The 19,454-nt window shown below is 41.3% G+C and overlaps 1 protein-coding gene across 2 annotated transcripts in view; it reads right to left on the bottom strand.

The window, feature by feature from the left end:
- Positions 1–811: 811 nt before the first annotated feature.
- kctd15b (potassium channel tetramerization domain containing 15b) overlaps positions 812–19,454 on the bottom strand; it is a 26,855-nt gene continuing 8,212 nt past the window's right edge. For both annotated transcript variants that reach the window (XM_005727607.2, XM_005727606.1), the window contains exons 3-5: positions 17,499–17,643; positions 12,683–12,988; positions 812–4,296 (exon numbers count right to left, since the gene is read on the bottom strand). In XM_005727607.2, the coding sequence (XP_005727664.1) occupies positions 4,138–4,296; positions 12,683–12,988; positions 17,499–17,643 (610 nt within the window). In that variant the 3' untranslated portion in view covers positions 812–4,137. The remainder of the gene's footprint in view (positions 4,297–12,682; positions 12,989–17,498; positions 17,644–19,454) is intronic.

The raw sequence follows: 19,454 nt of genomic DNA, 5'->3' as shown, positions 1-19,454 counted from the left end.
GACAATATTCCTGTGTAAACAGATGGAGGAAATACATTTCAGTGTAAGGATGATTTGTAAATATTGTTTACAAAACTATGTGTTTATTAGAACCACGTTATTTTTGGTAAACTCTTGTATATATCTTGAAAATTTCCTGTTTGTGTGAAAAACAATACTTATGTATTTGTACCTATTTTGTAAAGGAATAAATAAGCTGTTTACTAAACTGAAAAGACGACCTTTTCCAGTTTCATCTTTGTATCACTCTAGCAGCGTATGCATAAATCTATTTTGTAGGTAGGAGTTTTTTACTCTAAAATGTCTCTAAATGCAAATAATAAAACAACTAAGCAATGTGTTCACCTCTTAGATTTTCAAGGGAGAATGAGCTATGCTGTTTTTTTGTTTTTTTTACCAAAGTCTACTACTAATTCAGCCTGCTTCATTTCCATTTCTAACATTGCACATGCTAAGTACAAACTGAGTCAAGCGCTGCTGCTCAACTATGAAAAGTCCCTCTAGGTTTCTGCTGCTAATTAAGCAGAAGCATTTTCGAAAAGACCAAACCATTTAACTCAGTGCAAAATATTGGGGTTTAGGAGCATATTGGTTTTTTCAGGATCTCGGCCCATTCAGCCCTGAAGACGACCTTCCCCCTTTGCAAAAATGATGAACGGGGAGCACACACATGCCTGGGTAGAGAAAGGCTGGTGAGATTGCATCAGTTCAGTGAGAGAGGACACACAGTTGAAATTTCTCATCCTATGGGGGTTGTTCAAAAACATGAGAGCAATGTGACACATGTCAGATATACAGTACATCCTTTTATTATCGCAAATATGCAAGAAAAGTCAAATGGAGACACTGTAAATGAACACATGCCCTTTAATACCACAGTCTAATGGTTTTTAAACACTTTAAATAATATACATTTGCACCTTATTATACCCTTTGAAATGTTTTAATCCATATTTACACAATGTTACGCTTTGAATTCTTTTCATTCTTTTCTGAAGAGGACTGAGATGTCTCTTAAAAACACGAGGCTCCCATAAAACCCAGCGTCCTGATAATTCAATTTATAATAACTGTACAACTGACCCGCCTCAGAAGTGGAGCAAATGTCGTGTGGACAGGCTGAACACTGACCAGTATTTTTACTTAATGGGTGGCATGTGAACATGTCTATGAACTTTCCAGTCCAATTACACGTTCCTGTCTCTGTAGATAACCTGCTATTTCTATACTCAGGTTTTATTGCAGAAACCCATATCTACTCTTTTTTTCTCACAAATACAAATCTTTATTTATTTTTTTATTTCAAATGCGTAACCCCTTAGCTCTCGGAAGTTGTTTAGAGTCCATTATAATATAATTCACCGTGCCACTTCAGGGAGGCAAACTAAAACTGCTTTCTTTTCCTCCTTCCTGAAAAAGTTGTTCTTGTACGTGTAGTTTTAGAACACTGATCACTGATTTTTACCACTCTTCCTCAAGAAACTACCCAGATGGAGTTCCACACCTCATATCACATGAATCAAAGATCTTCGCATCTACACCACAGTAAAGTGGACTGGCTGCACAGTACAGTCTGCTCGGAGTATGTTCGTATTTTGACTCATCAGTTTGTTTGGTTTGCTGTGGTGTGGTCCAACGAGCTATGGCGTAGGAGGGCATTTTGAAAATGGGGCATGAGGGATGACACAGCAGCAGGGGGTACAACCCGTGTTTCTACTGGCACCACTGAGCTTGGAGCCTTCAGGGAAGCAGAGGGGGGTGAAGATGACTGTGAAGCGCCCAACATGCCTTGGCACATGAAAGGGCTGGTTGACCATTCCCTTTGAGGCGACTAGATACAAAGGCGCAGGCCACTGGCAGGTCAGAACAAAGGACTTGATTGTATATTTTTTTTAAAAAGACCCGCAGGGAGGACTGCATTTGACTTGAAGCAACACTTAAACTCAGTCCATCTTCACCCACTAATTGGCCTCTTTTAATCAGCAGCATCCAGAAAAACTAAATATTCTATTACAAACAACATAGTCTGAACAACCACCGCCCATTTTTAATGGACTGCTAAAAACAACCCCAGTTTAACTCAAAAAACTGCCAGCACCCACAAAGATCAGAATGGGCTTCTTTTTTCTCCTCAGTCTTTTGGAATGGAAGAAACAGCATCTGTAAGTTACACACAAATATAAAGCATGAAAACTTGGCCTTTCTTGTTTCTGTCTTTGATCCAGAAATGTTGAGAATAAGACCAAAAGAACGAGAGCAGGAGAGAGTAAATGCCGCCCACATGCCTCTTTGTGAATAATATGCTGATGCTGTGAGTATAGTTCAGTTTGGGTTCTGCCATACATACATGTGAAGAACCGATGAAATAATCTTCACTTAGAAGTGACAATCCTGAAACAGAGACCTTGTCTTTCAAACTTGCTCTGGAGGTTCTGTGAGCTACTCTCAAGAAAACTGTCAAGACTGGCAGCCTGGAGGATCAAATATTGGTACCCTTCATACAGCTCTGAATAATGCATTTAGTCTTATTTCGCTATAAACTGCAACAAAGAACATCTTTATATTTGTACAATCAACAAAACAGGCACCTCGTCTACTTTGGTACCAGAGTGTTTGTTCAGTTGGAGTTTTTTTTCTTTCTCTTTTTAAATATTTTAATGTCACAGTCTCCTAAAACACGAGAAGAGAATCAGCTTGACTTGGTGCCGTTCACTGGACTCCAGCAAGTGTGTTGAGGGAGCAGGTCAGAGCAGCTCTGTTGGAAATGTTGAAGTGCAAAGAAACATTTAGCATTTAAAGTACATCTCGTGCTGATTATGAGATTTACTGGTAAACGTCAGCTTTCTCCGTTGGTCCTCAAGTCTTTAACATTCTAACTCAACAAAACTGCAATACACTTGGAGCGTGTGCAAATTTGACCTGAATTTCAAATTTACAAATGTTCTTTAACTAAGTGTGAACAAATCCTTTGTGCTCGTGTGAGAGAATCCAATCAGAGACCCGAGATATGTTTTAGAGCTAATAAGCAGAAATTCTGGAGCACTTCTTTTTTTTTCATGTGCGCTACACATTTGACTAAAAACAATGTCAAAACATCCAGGTTTTCTTCCATTCTGGTTCGAACAATGGGACTTTTTCTGGCTCTGAATGCATTGCCAGTCAGATTGCTTTAGCCACATAGCCTGCAGACATCTGAGTTTCTGCAGCTACTGCCAAGAAAAGCTCCCTCACAAGCTCTCAGAGCCTAATGAATACAATTTTCATACATCCTTCATATTGGAGAAAGAAAAAAAGAGACATTAAAAATAATCCTATTAATAATAATTGTTTACACTATGTCATGATAAGAACAGCAAAAGGAGCAAGAAGAACATACTTTAGAAACAACAATGAAAAATTGTAATAAACAATCAGTTGGCAAACGATGTCGTGTTTGGCAAGGTCCTGACAGTCGAAGCCAGGCCTGTAGGGTGAGGGTCATGGGATCTTGGGGGTTGTGGGAGAGGGGGTGGGAGTTCACAACATTAAATCATGTCCTCTTGTTGTCATCCTTAAAAACATCCTGTCTGCCAAATCTTCCTTGTCCCACAATAGACCAGACTTGTCACCAGTCAGAGAAGACTGAGGCCTCACACACAGACACGGACGAAACAAAAGATAGAGGGTTGGGGTGTACGTGGTATGCTGATGATGAAGTAGATTGGAGTTCAAGGCATGGGAGGGGGGAAAACTGTGTCCCTCCAAGAGTCTCGGGGCACCTTTTTATGACAAGGTAAGGGAAAAAAAACAACCAGTCACTGTGCTAAAATGTTGAGCTGTCAGCTGCTGTGGTGTCCGTTCGTCATTGTTGTTTTCATCACAGTCCCAGATTCTTTGGGCGTTGTTTAACATAATTAAAAACTTTTGTTGCTGATGCTTTTTTTTTTTTCCTTTGTTTGGTACTACATTCCCCTTAGAGTTTTTGCAGAGAACTGGTGAGGTTAACAAGCCTCTGCTAATACTTAGGTATGTTGGGGGTGGTTGTGGTCCTATTAGGGCAGGAAGGGAGTTGGAGTAGGCAGGGGTGGGGTGGTGTGAGAAGATGGAAGAAGTATTAGGGGGAGGTGGGGGTGTTGGCAGTCCCTCGCCCAGAACGCTCTAGTCCAGGGGTTCTTGTTTTATCCTGATGGGTGTGTTAATGGAGAGACTTCGCCGGTCCTCACGACACAACACATACTCGCTAAACTGGGACGAGTCCACGCCGCCTCCGCATGATGCTGCCACACTGAAACCTTTCTGGAAAAGACGCTCCAGAACCTGCAGAGAGGACAGAGAAGAAGGCATTTACAACAAAGGTACCATGTCAGTAAGGACAAGTCTAAATGAAACAGTTTGCAGATAGGATGCAGGTTTCAGGTTTTATACAGCTCTAAGGAATAGTTTGACGTTTTGTGAAATATGCTTATTCTTGCCAAGATGGGAAGATTAATAGTGCAGCTCTGTCTAATAACAAATTTGTCCTCCTGTCACATCAAAAGCTCACTAACACTTTAGATTTTGTTTGTTTAATCTGCACAAAATCCTAAGAGTAAAAACAAAACAATTCTCTGTTTTACAAAGGATTACTCTGTGCTCTGCTTTATGTCTTGGTGAGGAACAGTTGCCAAAGCCACCACCAGACACACCAGAAAGTTAATGATCTTATAACTGCATTGGCCTGTAACCAATCAGAAAAATTTGTTGCGTTTATACTTCAGTTTTAGTGCAGAGCAACAGATTACAGCATCTTTAGAGGTGCTGGTAGCTTAATTTCCTTGGCTAACCTTGTTTTTAGTCTTTGTGCTGATTATACTTTAGTATTTATATATAAGACGTATAACATCATCCTCAATAGTTAAACAACTTTTTCATTGTTTTAACTTTAACTTTTTGTATGATAAATCTTTTTTTTGTTTGTTTTTGCGTAACAATTTTGTTGTTCCAGAGTCTGGCCACGACCAAGTCTTTCCACTGTAAAAATAAAGTTTGCTATCCATTCTTACTAATGAATGAGCAGCAGTACAAGTTTTTGATATCTACACATCCAGTCAATGGACATCAACCTCCGATGTTCATCAGTCACAACGTGCACCATGTGTCATTAACCCTCCCCCACCTCCAATCGCACACAGTGATGAGATAAATCCAGAGGGCACTCCGACATCACACCATCTCTGCAATATTCATGCTGCTTGTGCTAGATTGGCTACCGAACTGAGGGCATGAGCTCAAAGGGATGAGGAGAGCTGAGAGTGAGTGAGGTGTGTTAAGAGGCTGAGTGTAGCTCAGCGTGGTGATTACTGGAGCTCCTAATTTGAGTAATGAGGCTTGGGTGAGAGGAGAAGTGAGGTCCGTGAGCGAAAGAGAGAGCGACGTGTGGGGAATGACGATGAGGAGTTATGGGTGATCTGAGTGTGGACAACGTGTTGGAGCTGCAGGGAGAGAAGAGGAGATGGGGTTCATGTTACCCCTCTAGTCTGGACAGTGATACACACAGTAGTCCAAACAAGAGATGCGCTCAGACTCAAACGCGTGAACTTCAGCATCACTCATCTGGGGTAATCCATGTGGGATGTTGTTTTTTTGGAGGGGGTATAGATCTAAATCCCAGTGAGAGGAGTGCCGTGTATTTACTTATCCCCCCTTCCTTTTAAAGAAGTGTGCAGCGCATGGAAATGAAAGGTCTCGCCGAGGGCTAACTCTTTCTGCCAGATAGAGAGCCAGAGAAGTTCACGAAAAACAGAATGATTTCTTCAGATGCTCATACACACACACACACACACACACACACACGCGCACAGACACACATTGACACGTGCACTCGTGGTGAAGGATGACCTCTCTAATTACAGCTTAGGCCCCATTGGCGCGCTATGGTTGAATGTTTAGGCCTGCAAGTCAAAGGGCCGCAGCCTCCTCAGTTGGGGATACAGTGAAGAAGAGCAGATAAACTCACACAACGTGCAAGAATTAAAATGTACAAATCCAAAATGTAACAAATGCATACAAACTTGTTGAACAGACCTGAAAAACCCCAGCACCCATCTGCTTTCAAATTAAAACTTAAATGTGCACCGACATGCTACTTGTAAGCAGAAAGGACCACTTGCAAAAGTTAACCCCCTCCCCCTTTTTGTCCTCTAGCAAAATGACAACAACAAACTATGTAATTTGTGAGACAGAAGGGGCAGCAGACAGCTGATGGTGAGGACGGCTAATTAAGAGACCTGCCCAAGCATCAAACACTCCCAAATCCATGACAGACGACGGAGGAGCCTAACGATTATGGAAATGATATTACATAGCCTTCTTTGATCATTGCATCACATTGCATTTTTCCCCATCATCTCTTAACGCATGTGGGACTCCATCATGTTCAGCAATGAATTTGGTCACAGAGGAGAATGGCCTGATCAATAAAGATAGTCTGAAAACACTTTTATCATTAATGCATGGCAACACAAAAGACTTAAGGATATTATTATAGATAGTTGTAACTGACTCAAGGATACTGTAATGACTATAAGATGCCATAAAAAAAAAAAAACCTTCGCATTCAGTTTGACACAGTGAGTTAGTGCCATGGGGGAATAAACAATATAGTGAATAATTAAGACGTATCCAAGCAAAAGGTTTTAATGTCCACAGGACAATGTCCCAAAATCAGTCCCCGTTGACAAGGAAAAGTAATGCACCCTCTTAAAAAGCTAAAACATGTCTGGTTTCTCAGTTCTGCAGAACATACTTCTGACCGCAGGCTTTCAGATCCCAGCTTATGTTGTACTTATGCAGATTTCTTTGCTTCCTTTACTGCCTCACTTGAGCGAAACCATAACAAAATATTCTAACGGCGAGTTGCATGTGGGCACCCTCATTGGTCGATGCCTCATCCCTAACACGGTGATTTCCACGAAATTGGATTACAGCTAATTAGCAGTCTTTGTTTTGTTTTTTTGTTTTTTCCGTTTTTCATGTCCACCACTTTCAACCTAAAGACAGGCTTCTTTTCAGCACGACACCACAATAATCAAAGCAGGAAATCAAAATAACAGTAAAGAGGATATTGCAGCACCAAACTTTGCTAGTTGTTCTATGAAATCAAGCACTTCCTTTTGTCTTCTCCTGTCTTTGTGATTGAAGCTGAATACAAGTGTCTCTTCAGCCTCTTCATCCCCAGTGATCCTGCATTTGAAGTCAGTCTCGCGGTTGTACGGTCGACTTGGCCGCACAGGGATCTCCCCTCAAACACACGCACACCATTCAGCATTTAACCATCCATCTGAGCTGCCACTCAACCTGGAGTCACCACGGGGATCAGTAGGGTATACATCAGCCTCACTCCTCTAACCTCCCAGCATCTTAGCCAAGATGGCGAGGCATGTATCAAAGTGGATGAGTCTCAGGCCTGGAAACCGGAGCACAATACAATATTGATGGCCACCAGAGTGCACAGACACACTTGCAAGACTTCTCAGGAGGAGTTGTAAGACACTTGCTCCTCATGGCACAAGACACAGAGATGATTGACACATTATGACACACACACACTGTAGCATGAGATGGGCGCCACACTCAGGGGGTTGCTTTTGTTTAACTATGCAGTCTTCAATATGTGACAAGGAGCACTAACTGCAGTCTCTGCGTCGTATCCTCTGCTTATCACAAGCATCTGGCATAAAACATCCGTGAAGCTCCAACTCTTTCTAATTCTCTAAGCCATCTGCCAGCTTTTTAAAGAGTCACAGACAGCAAAAACACGTTGACAGAACAGTCTATTCTTAAAGTACTTGCAGCTGACTGAGCTCCATTACAAATAGGCACTCTAAAGTGTCTTTAAGCATCGTGATTCACCGAGGATTTTTAGCTCAGGTGACCCTTGTGGGAATGCAATACGTAACCCTGGCACAGTAAATACATACTGAGCACAGAGGTGTTTTGGGTTAGGTCAGTCCTCAAAGGGACTGCAAGTAGTTCAACTACTAAACTGAGGAGACTTAAATACACAAGGGCTCCACCTGACTCATCCGCTGACCTTTTCTATTTCAATTTTAGTTACTTGTTCTCGTATTTAAGACACCAAGAGCCATCATCAAAGAAAACTTTGCGAATTTACTCATGTCCTAAAAGCACAATCTTTAAAACCCTTTACATTTTATACCACTTTATACTCCCGCACCACTTACAGAAAATGCAAACCATCATCCAATCTATAGATTAAAACAATCCTGGAGTGGATATAACTGTTACAATTATCTTGATCAGCTATTAATAATAACTATTAAATTATTGCTTAGCCCATAAGCAATAGTGTAATATTCTATAAATCTCTTTTTTTTATATTTTATAAGCTCATTTTGTTGTTAATACATCTTTTCCTTAAAATTAGACTTGGAATAAATAAGTTTCATTTGTAGTGAAACATATTCTCATTGGAGCGTTTGACTTCGTAAAATTTCCATCACTGATGTTCACATTTACAGTACACTTATTGTATGAGCCATTTCTACAGAGATAAAGATTTTGTGACACTTGATCAATAAAATGTAACACAGAAAAAAAGTGCCATATATTTGATTCATTTCTTTTGATTAAACTACGACTTGTTAATTACCTAATTGTCTTCAGTTGAATTGTCCTTCTCTGTCATTATTCTGATTTACGTTCCACTACCTAATCAGCCCGTGTCCAACAAACGAATTAGAACAATTTTTTAAAGATTTTTCTGGCATCAACTGCTGAAGCTGTCAGCAGCCAGAATTTCCCAGCTTTAATCCTCTCTACACACTGGCTTGCTTACTGTTAATCTTGACATTGTGCTTTACCCACAGAGCCACACAGAAAGCCAAGGGACCCAAAGCCATAGTAGTGTTAATGTCTTACTCTGCCACTCGGGCCACTGAGGAGCGCAGCGGAGGTGTTTGTGTGGCCGTGTCTGCTCTGATGAGCTGTGCTTTCTCTTTTCACCCAGCGCTGGATTGATGGAGTGGCAGCGTGACATGTAAGAGAGTGTTGCGACGTGTTGCGTTCTCCGCCTGGGCAGCAGGGGGACAGGGGACCCTTCTCTACGACTGCCTCCGCTGTCACATTGATGTAGGACGGATTGGTTCTGGTCTGATCTGAGTGCTTCATCATGGTGATGTATGGAACAGCAGGCCCAGCTCTAGCGCTGGGACGCGTGTGTGTACACCTCTGTGGCTCTTTGGCTAAATGTTTTCCCTGCATTCAGTGCCTTTGCTGCTTTTTGTTTCCCCCCGCTGGATCTACATCACAGCGCAGGTGGTTTGCATTACTCCCGAAATTCCATTCATGACTTCATGGAGAGTTACTTGCCAAGGTGGATTTGTTTATTCTCCCTCTCTCGCATTTAAATACACAAGACAACAGATTAAAGAAGTGGCTAAATTTGCAAGGCAACAGAATACATATATATCTCAACATGCAAAGAATTACTGCTGCCACATTTCAAACTATAAATAGATGATACAGTATAATGATATATCACCAATTTTAAAAGCATGAAAACCGAGTCATGGAAATCTTTTCAATGTTCATGAATTATCCTCATGTTTTATCTTATTAAAACGGAATATTAAATGTTTAGAAAACACAGGTCGTGTACAGTGTATAGTGTACAGTAAGGTATGGAGAAATGTGTGTTATCATTTTGTGACCAACTATAACAAGGTCTAGCAGTGTCCAGCCTGGGGCACGAAAGCAACAGTACCTCAGCTTCAATAAAATCTCTACACCTCTGACATAATAAAGTGAAAACAGCACACATTTAAATGTCATCATATATCCATCTCTTTCCTGTCAAGACCTCTTCTGAAACTGATCCAATCACACAGTAAATAAGTTTCAGACGGTGCTGCCGCAGCCTCCCCATGCTCTCCCTGAACTTCCTCTGTGGGCAGGGTGTGGTTGTGTGTGTGTTCCCCTGGGTTAAGGTCCAGGCTTGAAATCAGATCAGAGGCTCATTGTCTGGCAGGTAAGACAAGGATTATTTTCCTAACCTTTTCATTCCTTCACGCAACAATGAAAGAGAACAGAATGATTAAGTTGTTTGGAAAAATCTCCCCTTACAACAAAAAAAACACCTCCATCTGCTCCTTGTGTCCTCATCTACATCGACTCAATGAGCCGGGCCCCTTCACTGTGTGTGCATATGTATGTGTGTGTGTGTTTGTGCTTTTCATTATTTTTTTTAACGAATGCCGTAGAGCTGTATCTTAGAGGGCTCACGAGGAGACACCAAGGAGAGGCCAGAATATGAGACAAGAAGGGGTCGCTGCCTATAAACCTCGCAGATCCGCCTTGTACGAGTTTGTATGAGAAAAGGGTTTCGGCTCACCTCGCCTTCAGAAGAACAGCCTAATAAAAGCCTAAACAATAAAGATGCCGTTCAGATTGTGTTAGTCAGATGTGCTCACATCCCATAACCAGTCTCACTGGTAAACAGAGTGGGAAAATGTTGTGTTAGTTGATGCGGCCAATTAATTATATTGTAAGTCATTTAAAAATCTATAAAAGAAGTATAAACTGGTTTAGGCTGTTTGAGAAATTGTAAGTATGGTATTAAAAAATGCAATACGTGTATTTCAATTGCCTTGAGCGGTGTTATATTGGAGTCTTTTTAAAAAAGGAGCTGTGTCTTAAAAAGGAGTAAAGCGTAAATTATGCATATCATTTTCCCCCCCTTTCCATTTCTCTTCTTCATTTTTTCGCAGGAAAACATGGCCGCAGTCCACACGTGCTTTGTCCCACTCGCTCTGCTCTCCTCCCTGGAGGTGGTCTCTCACGCTGGCAGGAAGGAGGTGGAGGTGTCAGAGTGCACTAGCCTGCCTGGGAGAGGCTCTCTTTGGGTGCTGAAGGGGTGAAGGCTCCTCTATGTGTAGGTTTGTTCATGGCTGTGGGCACTCAAGTGTGTTATATCGAGCCTGTGGTGTGAGACTGTTATGTTTCCCCCCGTCCTCTCTTTCTCTGTCAGACCTCGCAGGGTAACACTACTGTAAAACTATTTTTTTCTGAAGTTGCTTTTAATCTCTTACTACTTGACTCCACAACATGGTCAACTCTGCTTGACCAAAAACGGATGTTCATCTCACACCATTTTTCAAACCGGTGCCAAACTTATTCAAAAACAGATCATAAAGCAAATGTATTTGATATGATATTGGCGGTAAATTGCTTTATGGTAATACCGTGCTGAGGTTTTGCATCATTCTCATCCCCAACAGCCAACTGAAGACCATCGTTTGACAAAATGAAAAACTCCAAAGGTTTTTGTACACCTGCACACTCCAGCTGTTGCTCCAGAGTGGCTATTATGCCAGTTATTGACAACAAGCTATTATCTCTACTGTGGCAAAATGCAATATAGTGGGCCACAAATCATGCTAAGTGCCTTACAGCAAAGTTTTGAGGTGTAATTCCAGCTTACTGTTACTGAAAAAAATCAGTGTATATAACAGCATTTATCTGGGAAAGCAACCTGAAAATAAACTCTGCAGACTGGCACAGGACTCACACAGAAGGTGACCAACAGAAAGCCACCTCTCCCTCAGCAGATGCCATCGTGTGCCATTCAGCAAAACAGCTAAGTGGATCTGCATAGTGGTCACAAAAGCCCAGGTTGAGCAAATCCCAGCCAGGTGTTCAAATGTTTATGAAAATGTTGAAAGTTGGTGTGAAAAATGGTTTGCTTGCCAAGCAGAATACTTTGCTGGATAAATGAGTAGATAAATACATAAGTTCCTCTTTGGAGTCTGCATCCTGTGGCCAACATTAAATAAAGAATTGGTAAGAAAAGAGAATGGAGGGGTATACAAGCACAGTATCATAAAACATTGTGTACAGTTAGAAATAAAACAAATATTCAATATTTTATCTTCATGTTGAAAGTAAGCTAAACTAAGCTGTTTGGGTAAAGATAATGATACATAATGCACATAGGCATTTTGACACTTTCCGACTCTTCTGCAAGTGCACCACTAAAGTTACTTTGTGGCTTTCTCCCCCCCATGTTGCACAATGTTCATATTAACTACCACTGTTAGTTTCATGATCACGTTGTAAGTTTTGTTGTTAGCAGCGAGCCAGTAAGTTGGATCTTTGCATATTCACGTTAAAAATTAAAGTTTTAAAGGTTGCATCTATAAGATTACAGTTTATTCCTTTTCAGCTGAGGTGAGGAGGTGTTGGAAGAGCTGAATCAGCTCTATATGAGCAAGCAAATTCCTCACAGCTGAAGACAGCTGTCAGTTACCTAACTTAGCTGATTTGGTAGCTACAGAATGCAGCCTTGATCATGATGCCGCCTCCAGTTTTAGAAAGACTGTGACTATGCTGCAGTCACATATTAGACACACATCAAAACTTTCTGTTACACAAAGCCATTTTGCTCTTGATTCTCTGCAAGTACCATGGTATCATGCTTATTAGTGAATAAATGTAACAGAAAAAATAACTATGCGTGAAAGTCATTGTTAGATATCAGCACATATTTGTTATATTGGCACTACACTCAGAGGTGTACACACAGGACAATCTAACTCAAGTAAAACTGTAAACACTGTAATGTGTTTTACACACAAATCTAGAATGTGATAAATAAATCATGGGCAGAGAAGGAGATGAACAAAGGACAGGCATTTCAGCGTCTTACCTGGACGGAGTTGAGCCTGCAGTAGCCATTGAGGGGAAAGCGGATGACGTGTGTTGGGTCCTGGTTCCAGCCAGCATTGACCGAGTTACACATAACGTCTCCAGTCTCAGGAAAGATCTCCTCAATGAGGACCTTCTCTCCGCTCAGGGCGATCCTCTCGCCCAGGTCAGGTGTGACACGAACCACAAGGCAGTCACAGGGCTGTGCCATTCGTCGTTGCTCGCGCTCCTGCTTCCAGCGCTCGAGCTCCTTGATCATGGGTGTCAGCTGGTAATAACGCGCCTCTTCGTACAGCAGGTGGAAGTCCTGTGCAGGCAGACAAACGTACAGATGAGAGCAGTGACTTTGCATGTGTATTATACTCCTCTTGGCAATATGTGTGACTAACACACTATGACTTTCCCTGGATTGCAACTCATCACCAAGGTCACAGAAAAACCCTACACATATACAGTATTGTGCAACATTAATATGACAGAGGAAAGTATATCTGCGGGACTCCTTATGGCTTCCTCACAGCAGCTAATGATGTCCTTGACCAAGACACTTAACCTCTAATTACTCCAAGAGTGGGTTCTTGCTGTATATGAACTCTGACTCTTCCACTGTAGTGAAGTGTGTGTTACCTGTGTAGCAAAGGTAACTCACAGAAGATCTAATAACTAATTGCACATTGACAGATAGATAAATTATTTATTTATTTTTACAAATGGCAAAAATAACAGTGTAGGATTTTAAATTTATAAACTTGCACAAATGACAAATTAATCTTAATATAATACAAAAATGTGACCTTCGTTTGTCCCCATGAAGCTAAAATTTTTTTAAAATGCATTTGGTTTCATGTAATACGTCGACCAGATTGAAGAACAATAAACCAAGATCAGTGATGGACTCGGACCAGCAGGACAACACTCTCAATAAACAAAGGATAGCCATGCTGCAGCTCTCCTCCACAGTAGCTCTTGGCAGAGTGGTGTTAGCCTTTAGCATGTTTTAGTGAGCTGACTCCAGAAAGGCCGTCAGTTGGGCTCTGGTGAAGTGGGATGGTGCATTCCTGTGCACAGACAGTCTGCAGCAGATTGCCTGCCTCTCCCTCCTGGGCAGGGTTTGCTGGGGGCCATTTGCCCCTGCGCTCTTGCCTCTAATTTCCCACAAGACCAGATGGCACCATCATTCACCACTACCACAGAAAATACGGGAAGGCGGAGGTTCGCTATTGGAGGCAGACGGGAGGTGAGGAAAAGATATGTGCAAGTGAACATGAGGACAATCATCAGCCAAGGAGGTTTTTAATGTATTCCTCACATGGAGGGAGTTTTATGTTAATAAGGCTTGTGGCCCGATGTTAAGCTCCTATTAGAACACGATTTAATTAGGTTACACCTAAATGCTGCAAAACCTTTTTGCTAAATAATTAGTAATTAATAAATCTGTGTTCTGATTAATGTTTCACAGTGGCAAACAATGACAGCTTAATTCAATGAATGGACATAGTAAACTGAAGCAAAGAAGTGATTGTCCATTTGGTGACGTTTTTCGAGAAAGAGGTTGCTGGTTTTTTTCGTAGAACAAAGTCCAAACACCCAAGTGAGACAATGTGTGTTTGTGCTGCAAAAACAACATATGTTTCATATAGTCTGCATCATTGGTGGCTCTGGGTGTCTGGGTGTCGGCGCTGGCAGCGAGCCCTGATCTAGAAAGAGTTTTTCCCCTTTTCCTTCTCAAGACCACTGCTGGGCACAGAAACAGAGCATGGCAGCAAACAGCATATTCATTAACCCTGCTGCTTCTGTCAGACTCTTTAGCCTTGAAAAGCCTCCCTCACTGTTTTACCCCTTCATCTAAACTGTGCCTTCATCCGAGGCATGTGAACGACACCCAAATACAACTCCATCTGGACGCGGCGTTGACGCAACACATCTTAAGCTGACGGTCTAATGTTTAAGATTTCAGAATGCAAAAAGAGGGGGTGGAGGTCCTTTTTTCCCTTTTTCTCTCCCTTACTCCCTGTCTTTTTTCTCCTGGCCTTCTTGCTGCAGCTGACAAAACTCATACTGAGACGCTCCCCTTCAGGCAGCTCTCTGTATCAAAGTGCTACTCCTCATCCTTCACAGGTCTGAAGCCATGGATGGATATGTTTTTAACAGGGGTCTGTCTGCGAGGCACTTTAGTCATCCTGAGTAGAGCAGAAAACAACAGAGTAATCCTAAGCGCTGAGGTGAGGATGAGAGGGAGACAGGGCCAACAGCTCCGTCCTGGCTGCTGAAGCTGCTGCTACTGCTGCCAGCTCTACGAGACAATTCATCCCCCAATCCTGTGTCCAGACAGCCCGTTTGAGCTTCAAAATAATGATCCGACCTGATCGCCCACTGGCAAGGCAACATTTCAGGGAAGGACAGAGGGAGGGAGGGAGAGACAGAGAAAGAGAAGAAGAAAATGATGGAAAATGTCACTATAAGGGAGTTTAGAGGACTAGTGAAGACGTAATGTAGGTTTTGGTCAAAAATGACCCCCCAAAAAAGCAGAAGTTCAAGGTTGGTGAATAACAATGTCACTCAAAAATAAAATAAAATCACAATAAAAGCGCCTTTCTGTCATTTCCAGCATCTGAGATTTAAAAAAAAAATCAATTTAAGGAGTAATGCAAAATCTGAATAATAACAGAAAACAGTAACTCTTACCGGTTTATAACCATGCCCTCAATATGACTGAGCATTGCTTACTCTCTCGTGATTAATTGTAGTTTGAATAATGTGATGAGGGAGGATATTAATAGTGAATATTTTGTTCCAGTGATGCAGGCTGAAAAATTTCTTTTCCTATTCTGCTCAGACTTTCACATTGATTTAGCAAAACACACAGCGCCGTGGCTGCCAGCAGCAGAACAGACCCAGCCCTGGGGCGACGGCAAGCCTGATTGTGTTCAGATAAGGACATGCTCAATTCCGCCTCGCACTATTTGCATTTTTTTTCCCCGGCTTCACGCAAATTGAAAGGTATGCAGATCAACACAGGCTTATGCGAGGGGATCGTAATGAGTTGAAACAATGAAGTCCAATGCATTCTCTTCCACTGTGGTGCCTGATTGGACTGTCAAGATTTAACAGAGGGGAGGAGGGGTGTATGAATAAGAAGGGAAAATCTAATCGGTACTGAGTCAGGCCGTCATTTGCCAAAATATGCAGGGCTTTCATGTCATGTTCTGTTGTCTGTGGTTTGGCTCTTGTTCAGACTATCCGTGGGGCCCAAAGAGTTTGCCCCTGGCTCTCAGTGGCTTGGCTTTGCCTTGTTACCTCGTACAGAATGATGAACAAGTGCCAGTGCAGTGAAAAGGTCATGAAAACTAAGGTGGGGTCGACGTGAAGCGAAGTGTAGAATACACCTAGGAAACTGTATCATGGAATGAAAACCTCGAGAAGGAAGAAGCTGTAGGAAGATAATCATTCAGACAACGTCACATATGATTGTATGAATACTTGTTAGGTGAGACTAAATCTGTACTAGTGCCAAAATTAAATTTAATCGTTATCTTTCATATTACAGTAGATTAAATGGCATGCGTGCAATGTGAGCGGGGTCATAGGTAGTGATCATCCCTCTAACGCTTCAGGCTTTTTTAGGGTCAGCTAAACATTTTAGCATCTTTTAGATCATCGTTTTGTTTTCACAGCCTGTAGCTTTACTATTTTGGTTTACTCTCATCCCTCACTCTCATCACCCTCATTTCAAGCAGCAGGAGGCAAAAAAAAAGAAGCTCTGTTACACCAACTAAATGTTACCTGGCCAGAAGCAAATAGCATGTAGACAAAGTCAACTAATGAACATAGGCAAGAATTTAACAACTAAAGACACAGATATTTTGGATTTATTGGACTTACATTGGCAGGTGTCCAGAAACACAACTTCAGTGAAATGCTAATGTTTAAAGTTTGCTAACACTCTATCACATCAGCTTCTTACACAACTTTTACAGCTAACACACACACACACAGTTTACTCTGTCAAACTGAAACCTTCACAACACAAAAATACAGCGAATGCAAAAAAGCTCGTACAGATAATACATTTAAATGTAAAACTTTTCACAATTTGCTTTTGTGCCCCGAACATGTGCTTTAAATTGTTTAATACAGGAATATGACAAAGCACCTACATTGTCTGCAATAGATACTGACATGCCACTAAAACAGGACACACATGCATGCAGGTTCATTGTCTCATAAAGAGCAAAGAGCAAGTGCAAAGAAGTACGCATAAATGGGGCACCAGGTATTAAACTGGACCTTTCCCTTCCAATTCTAGACTCTGGATGAGAGTTACTGTCTGCATGGAGCTGAGTGGAAGTTCATAAGGGGTTATTTCACCTGGGATCACTTCTATAGAAGTGATTGGCATGCACACCACCAGACCATGCGCCAGTTAACCAGTTAGCAATTTACCTTTCCACCATTTAATAATCAGGCTGCATCCATTTTTTCCTCTTCAAAGTTTCTTAACTACTGTTTATGTTTCTACTACACATAATTCATATGATACACTTAAGGGGGGTAAGGCTGTGCGTATCAAGCACAACTAGTTGCACTGTTGTGGTATCAGGTTTATTTTGAAAACACGCTATCAATCAGAGAACAGAGAAACTGTAATAAATACAGAAGTATTCACACTTAAATGTGCAATCTTTTGAAAAATAAAGAAGCACACAGAGTGTGAGCTGATGTCTGGGCAAATGCCTTTTATGTTATGTTGTTCAAACAGTGAGTTGATGGTGCAGACAGGTACACACAATACAGTATACTGTGGTGCAGACACATACCTTGAAGTCATCTGGAAGGAGCAATTTGCTGGTCCTGAGGAAACTGAGAATGTAGCGGAATATCTCGCCATCCCGATCTATGAAGTAGTGCTGCTTCAAGCTGTCCAACACGATGGGCTCGGTGCCATTGAACAGACGACTGATTCTGGAAATTGAAAGACACACACACACACAAACACACGCACGCAGACAGCCGCACACACAAACACAACCACATAATGGAATGAGCCAGTTCCCTTCAAATGCATGAAACAATTACCCTCCATTTATTTTTCAATTTTATTAGCACTAAGCTTGAAATGCATTAGCATCCCAGGTTGAAACAAGGGGCTTAAGGCACCGTTCCTCCATTCCAGACTTGTTTGAAGTGTCCCTTCTGTAGAGAGATTACAACAACACACACGCTTGCTGCTTGTACTTACAGAAATTAATGGCATGAATGTAGCATTACAGCTCTATTATTCCATCTGTCAGAAGGCTGGAAATGAAACAGAGGTAGGAAATGGTGACGGGCCACATATTAATGTGAGAATATGTGGAAAAAGATATTTTACTTTTACAGTTTGATTTCGTTATTAATTCAAGGGGAATTCGGACAGACTCAATCCTACTGTAGGCCATACTGCTTTAATTTAATACAGTGTTACAGCTTGTAATAACACTCTTCTTGTGCTGTATTGTCTTAGTATGAGGGAAAATTGCAGAACGTAATTTTCTTAATGTATGTAATTGCAGTTCGCTTTAATGGCGAGAAGATTATTGTCTTGCAGCTGGAATCATAGGATATTAGTGTTTCTTCCTTTGCAATCTGTGCAAGTTTTTCTTGTAGAAGAATAAAAAGACAAAGCACCAGCTGATAATTCTGATCTAAAACATACACTTATATTTGTGAATATGAACCACCCCACTGAGAATGAACTCAACATATTGACCATTAAATATTTGAATTTGTTTTCAGAAATCCATTTTAAGATGAGAAACATGACCAGAACCCAACAAAGTGTGCTGAGTTTTCATTTTCTCCCTCTATTAAATGGGTTAAAATGAATTAAAATAACTATATTAGTCAACAGAGGTATCTCTTTCACATGTTGAAGCAAGGACACAATAACTTCTAAGATAATGTAAATATCAGTGCCCAAATGATGTGAATAATGATAAACTAAAGACAGTAAATACATATATACTTTTAAGCTTTCACTAAGTATTGACAAGACTTTGCTATAATAATAAAACACTTGTTGCCTCCTAGTATCCCATGTTTAACCCTTTCAGTTTACTGCAAGATGAAGGGCTGGGCTGAAGCCAGCTACAGGGGCTCATCAAAGCAAAGAGTGGAAATTGCTGTTATCTTTAAACTTTCATCACACCATGCTTGTGCCGTGCCTCGAGATACCCTTGGACAGATATTCATTTCCCCTAATATTTGTGTGCTTTTCCTGCCGCTTACCTGCAGGTTCCTCTCTCGCTGGTCTAATGATCTCATCCAGGCACCTTCACTTTATCTGTTTGTTCATTTCCAAGTACTAAATATCCCCTTTTTAATAATTAAAAAACTGTTTTTTAGCATCTCCCTAATATTGAGAATGTGCAAGTGTCCCATTTCGCTAAAGTTTGCGAAGTCTGAAGTGCAATAATTTAATTTGGTGACTCATTTTTAAACAAAACTCACCCTCAGCAGAGAAACCTGGAATGCCTACGCAGTGTAAATAAGCTGTACCGCTGATTTACACGAGAAATCTGTTGCACGTAACCTTCTTAACGTTTTCCGTGCACATTTACAGTACATCGTCTTGCAGAGAAACAGCTCTTGGCACGGAGCTATGTTGCTGTTATTATCATCATTTTGAAGTAATCAGCACTTTAATCACAACAACAGCTTCTAGGTTGGCTGACAAAGTTGTGCGACAAAAGAAAATCATAAAACCTATTTGCAAATATGCCGACCAGCACACG

The sequence above is a fragment of the Pundamilia nyererei genome, unplaced genomic scaffold (genome assembly GCF_000239375.1).
Source record: "Pundamilia nyererei isolate P.nyererei 1_Seehausen unplaced genomic scaffold, PunNye1.0 scaffold00025, whole genome shotgun sequence".
NCBI classification, from domain to species: Eukaryota; Metazoa; Chordata; class Actinopteri; order Cichliformes; family Cichlidae; genus Pundamilia; species Pundamilia nyererei.
The sequence above is the reverse complement of the archived record's forward strand: the minus strand, read 5'-3'. Positions and strand labels throughout refer to the sequence as shown.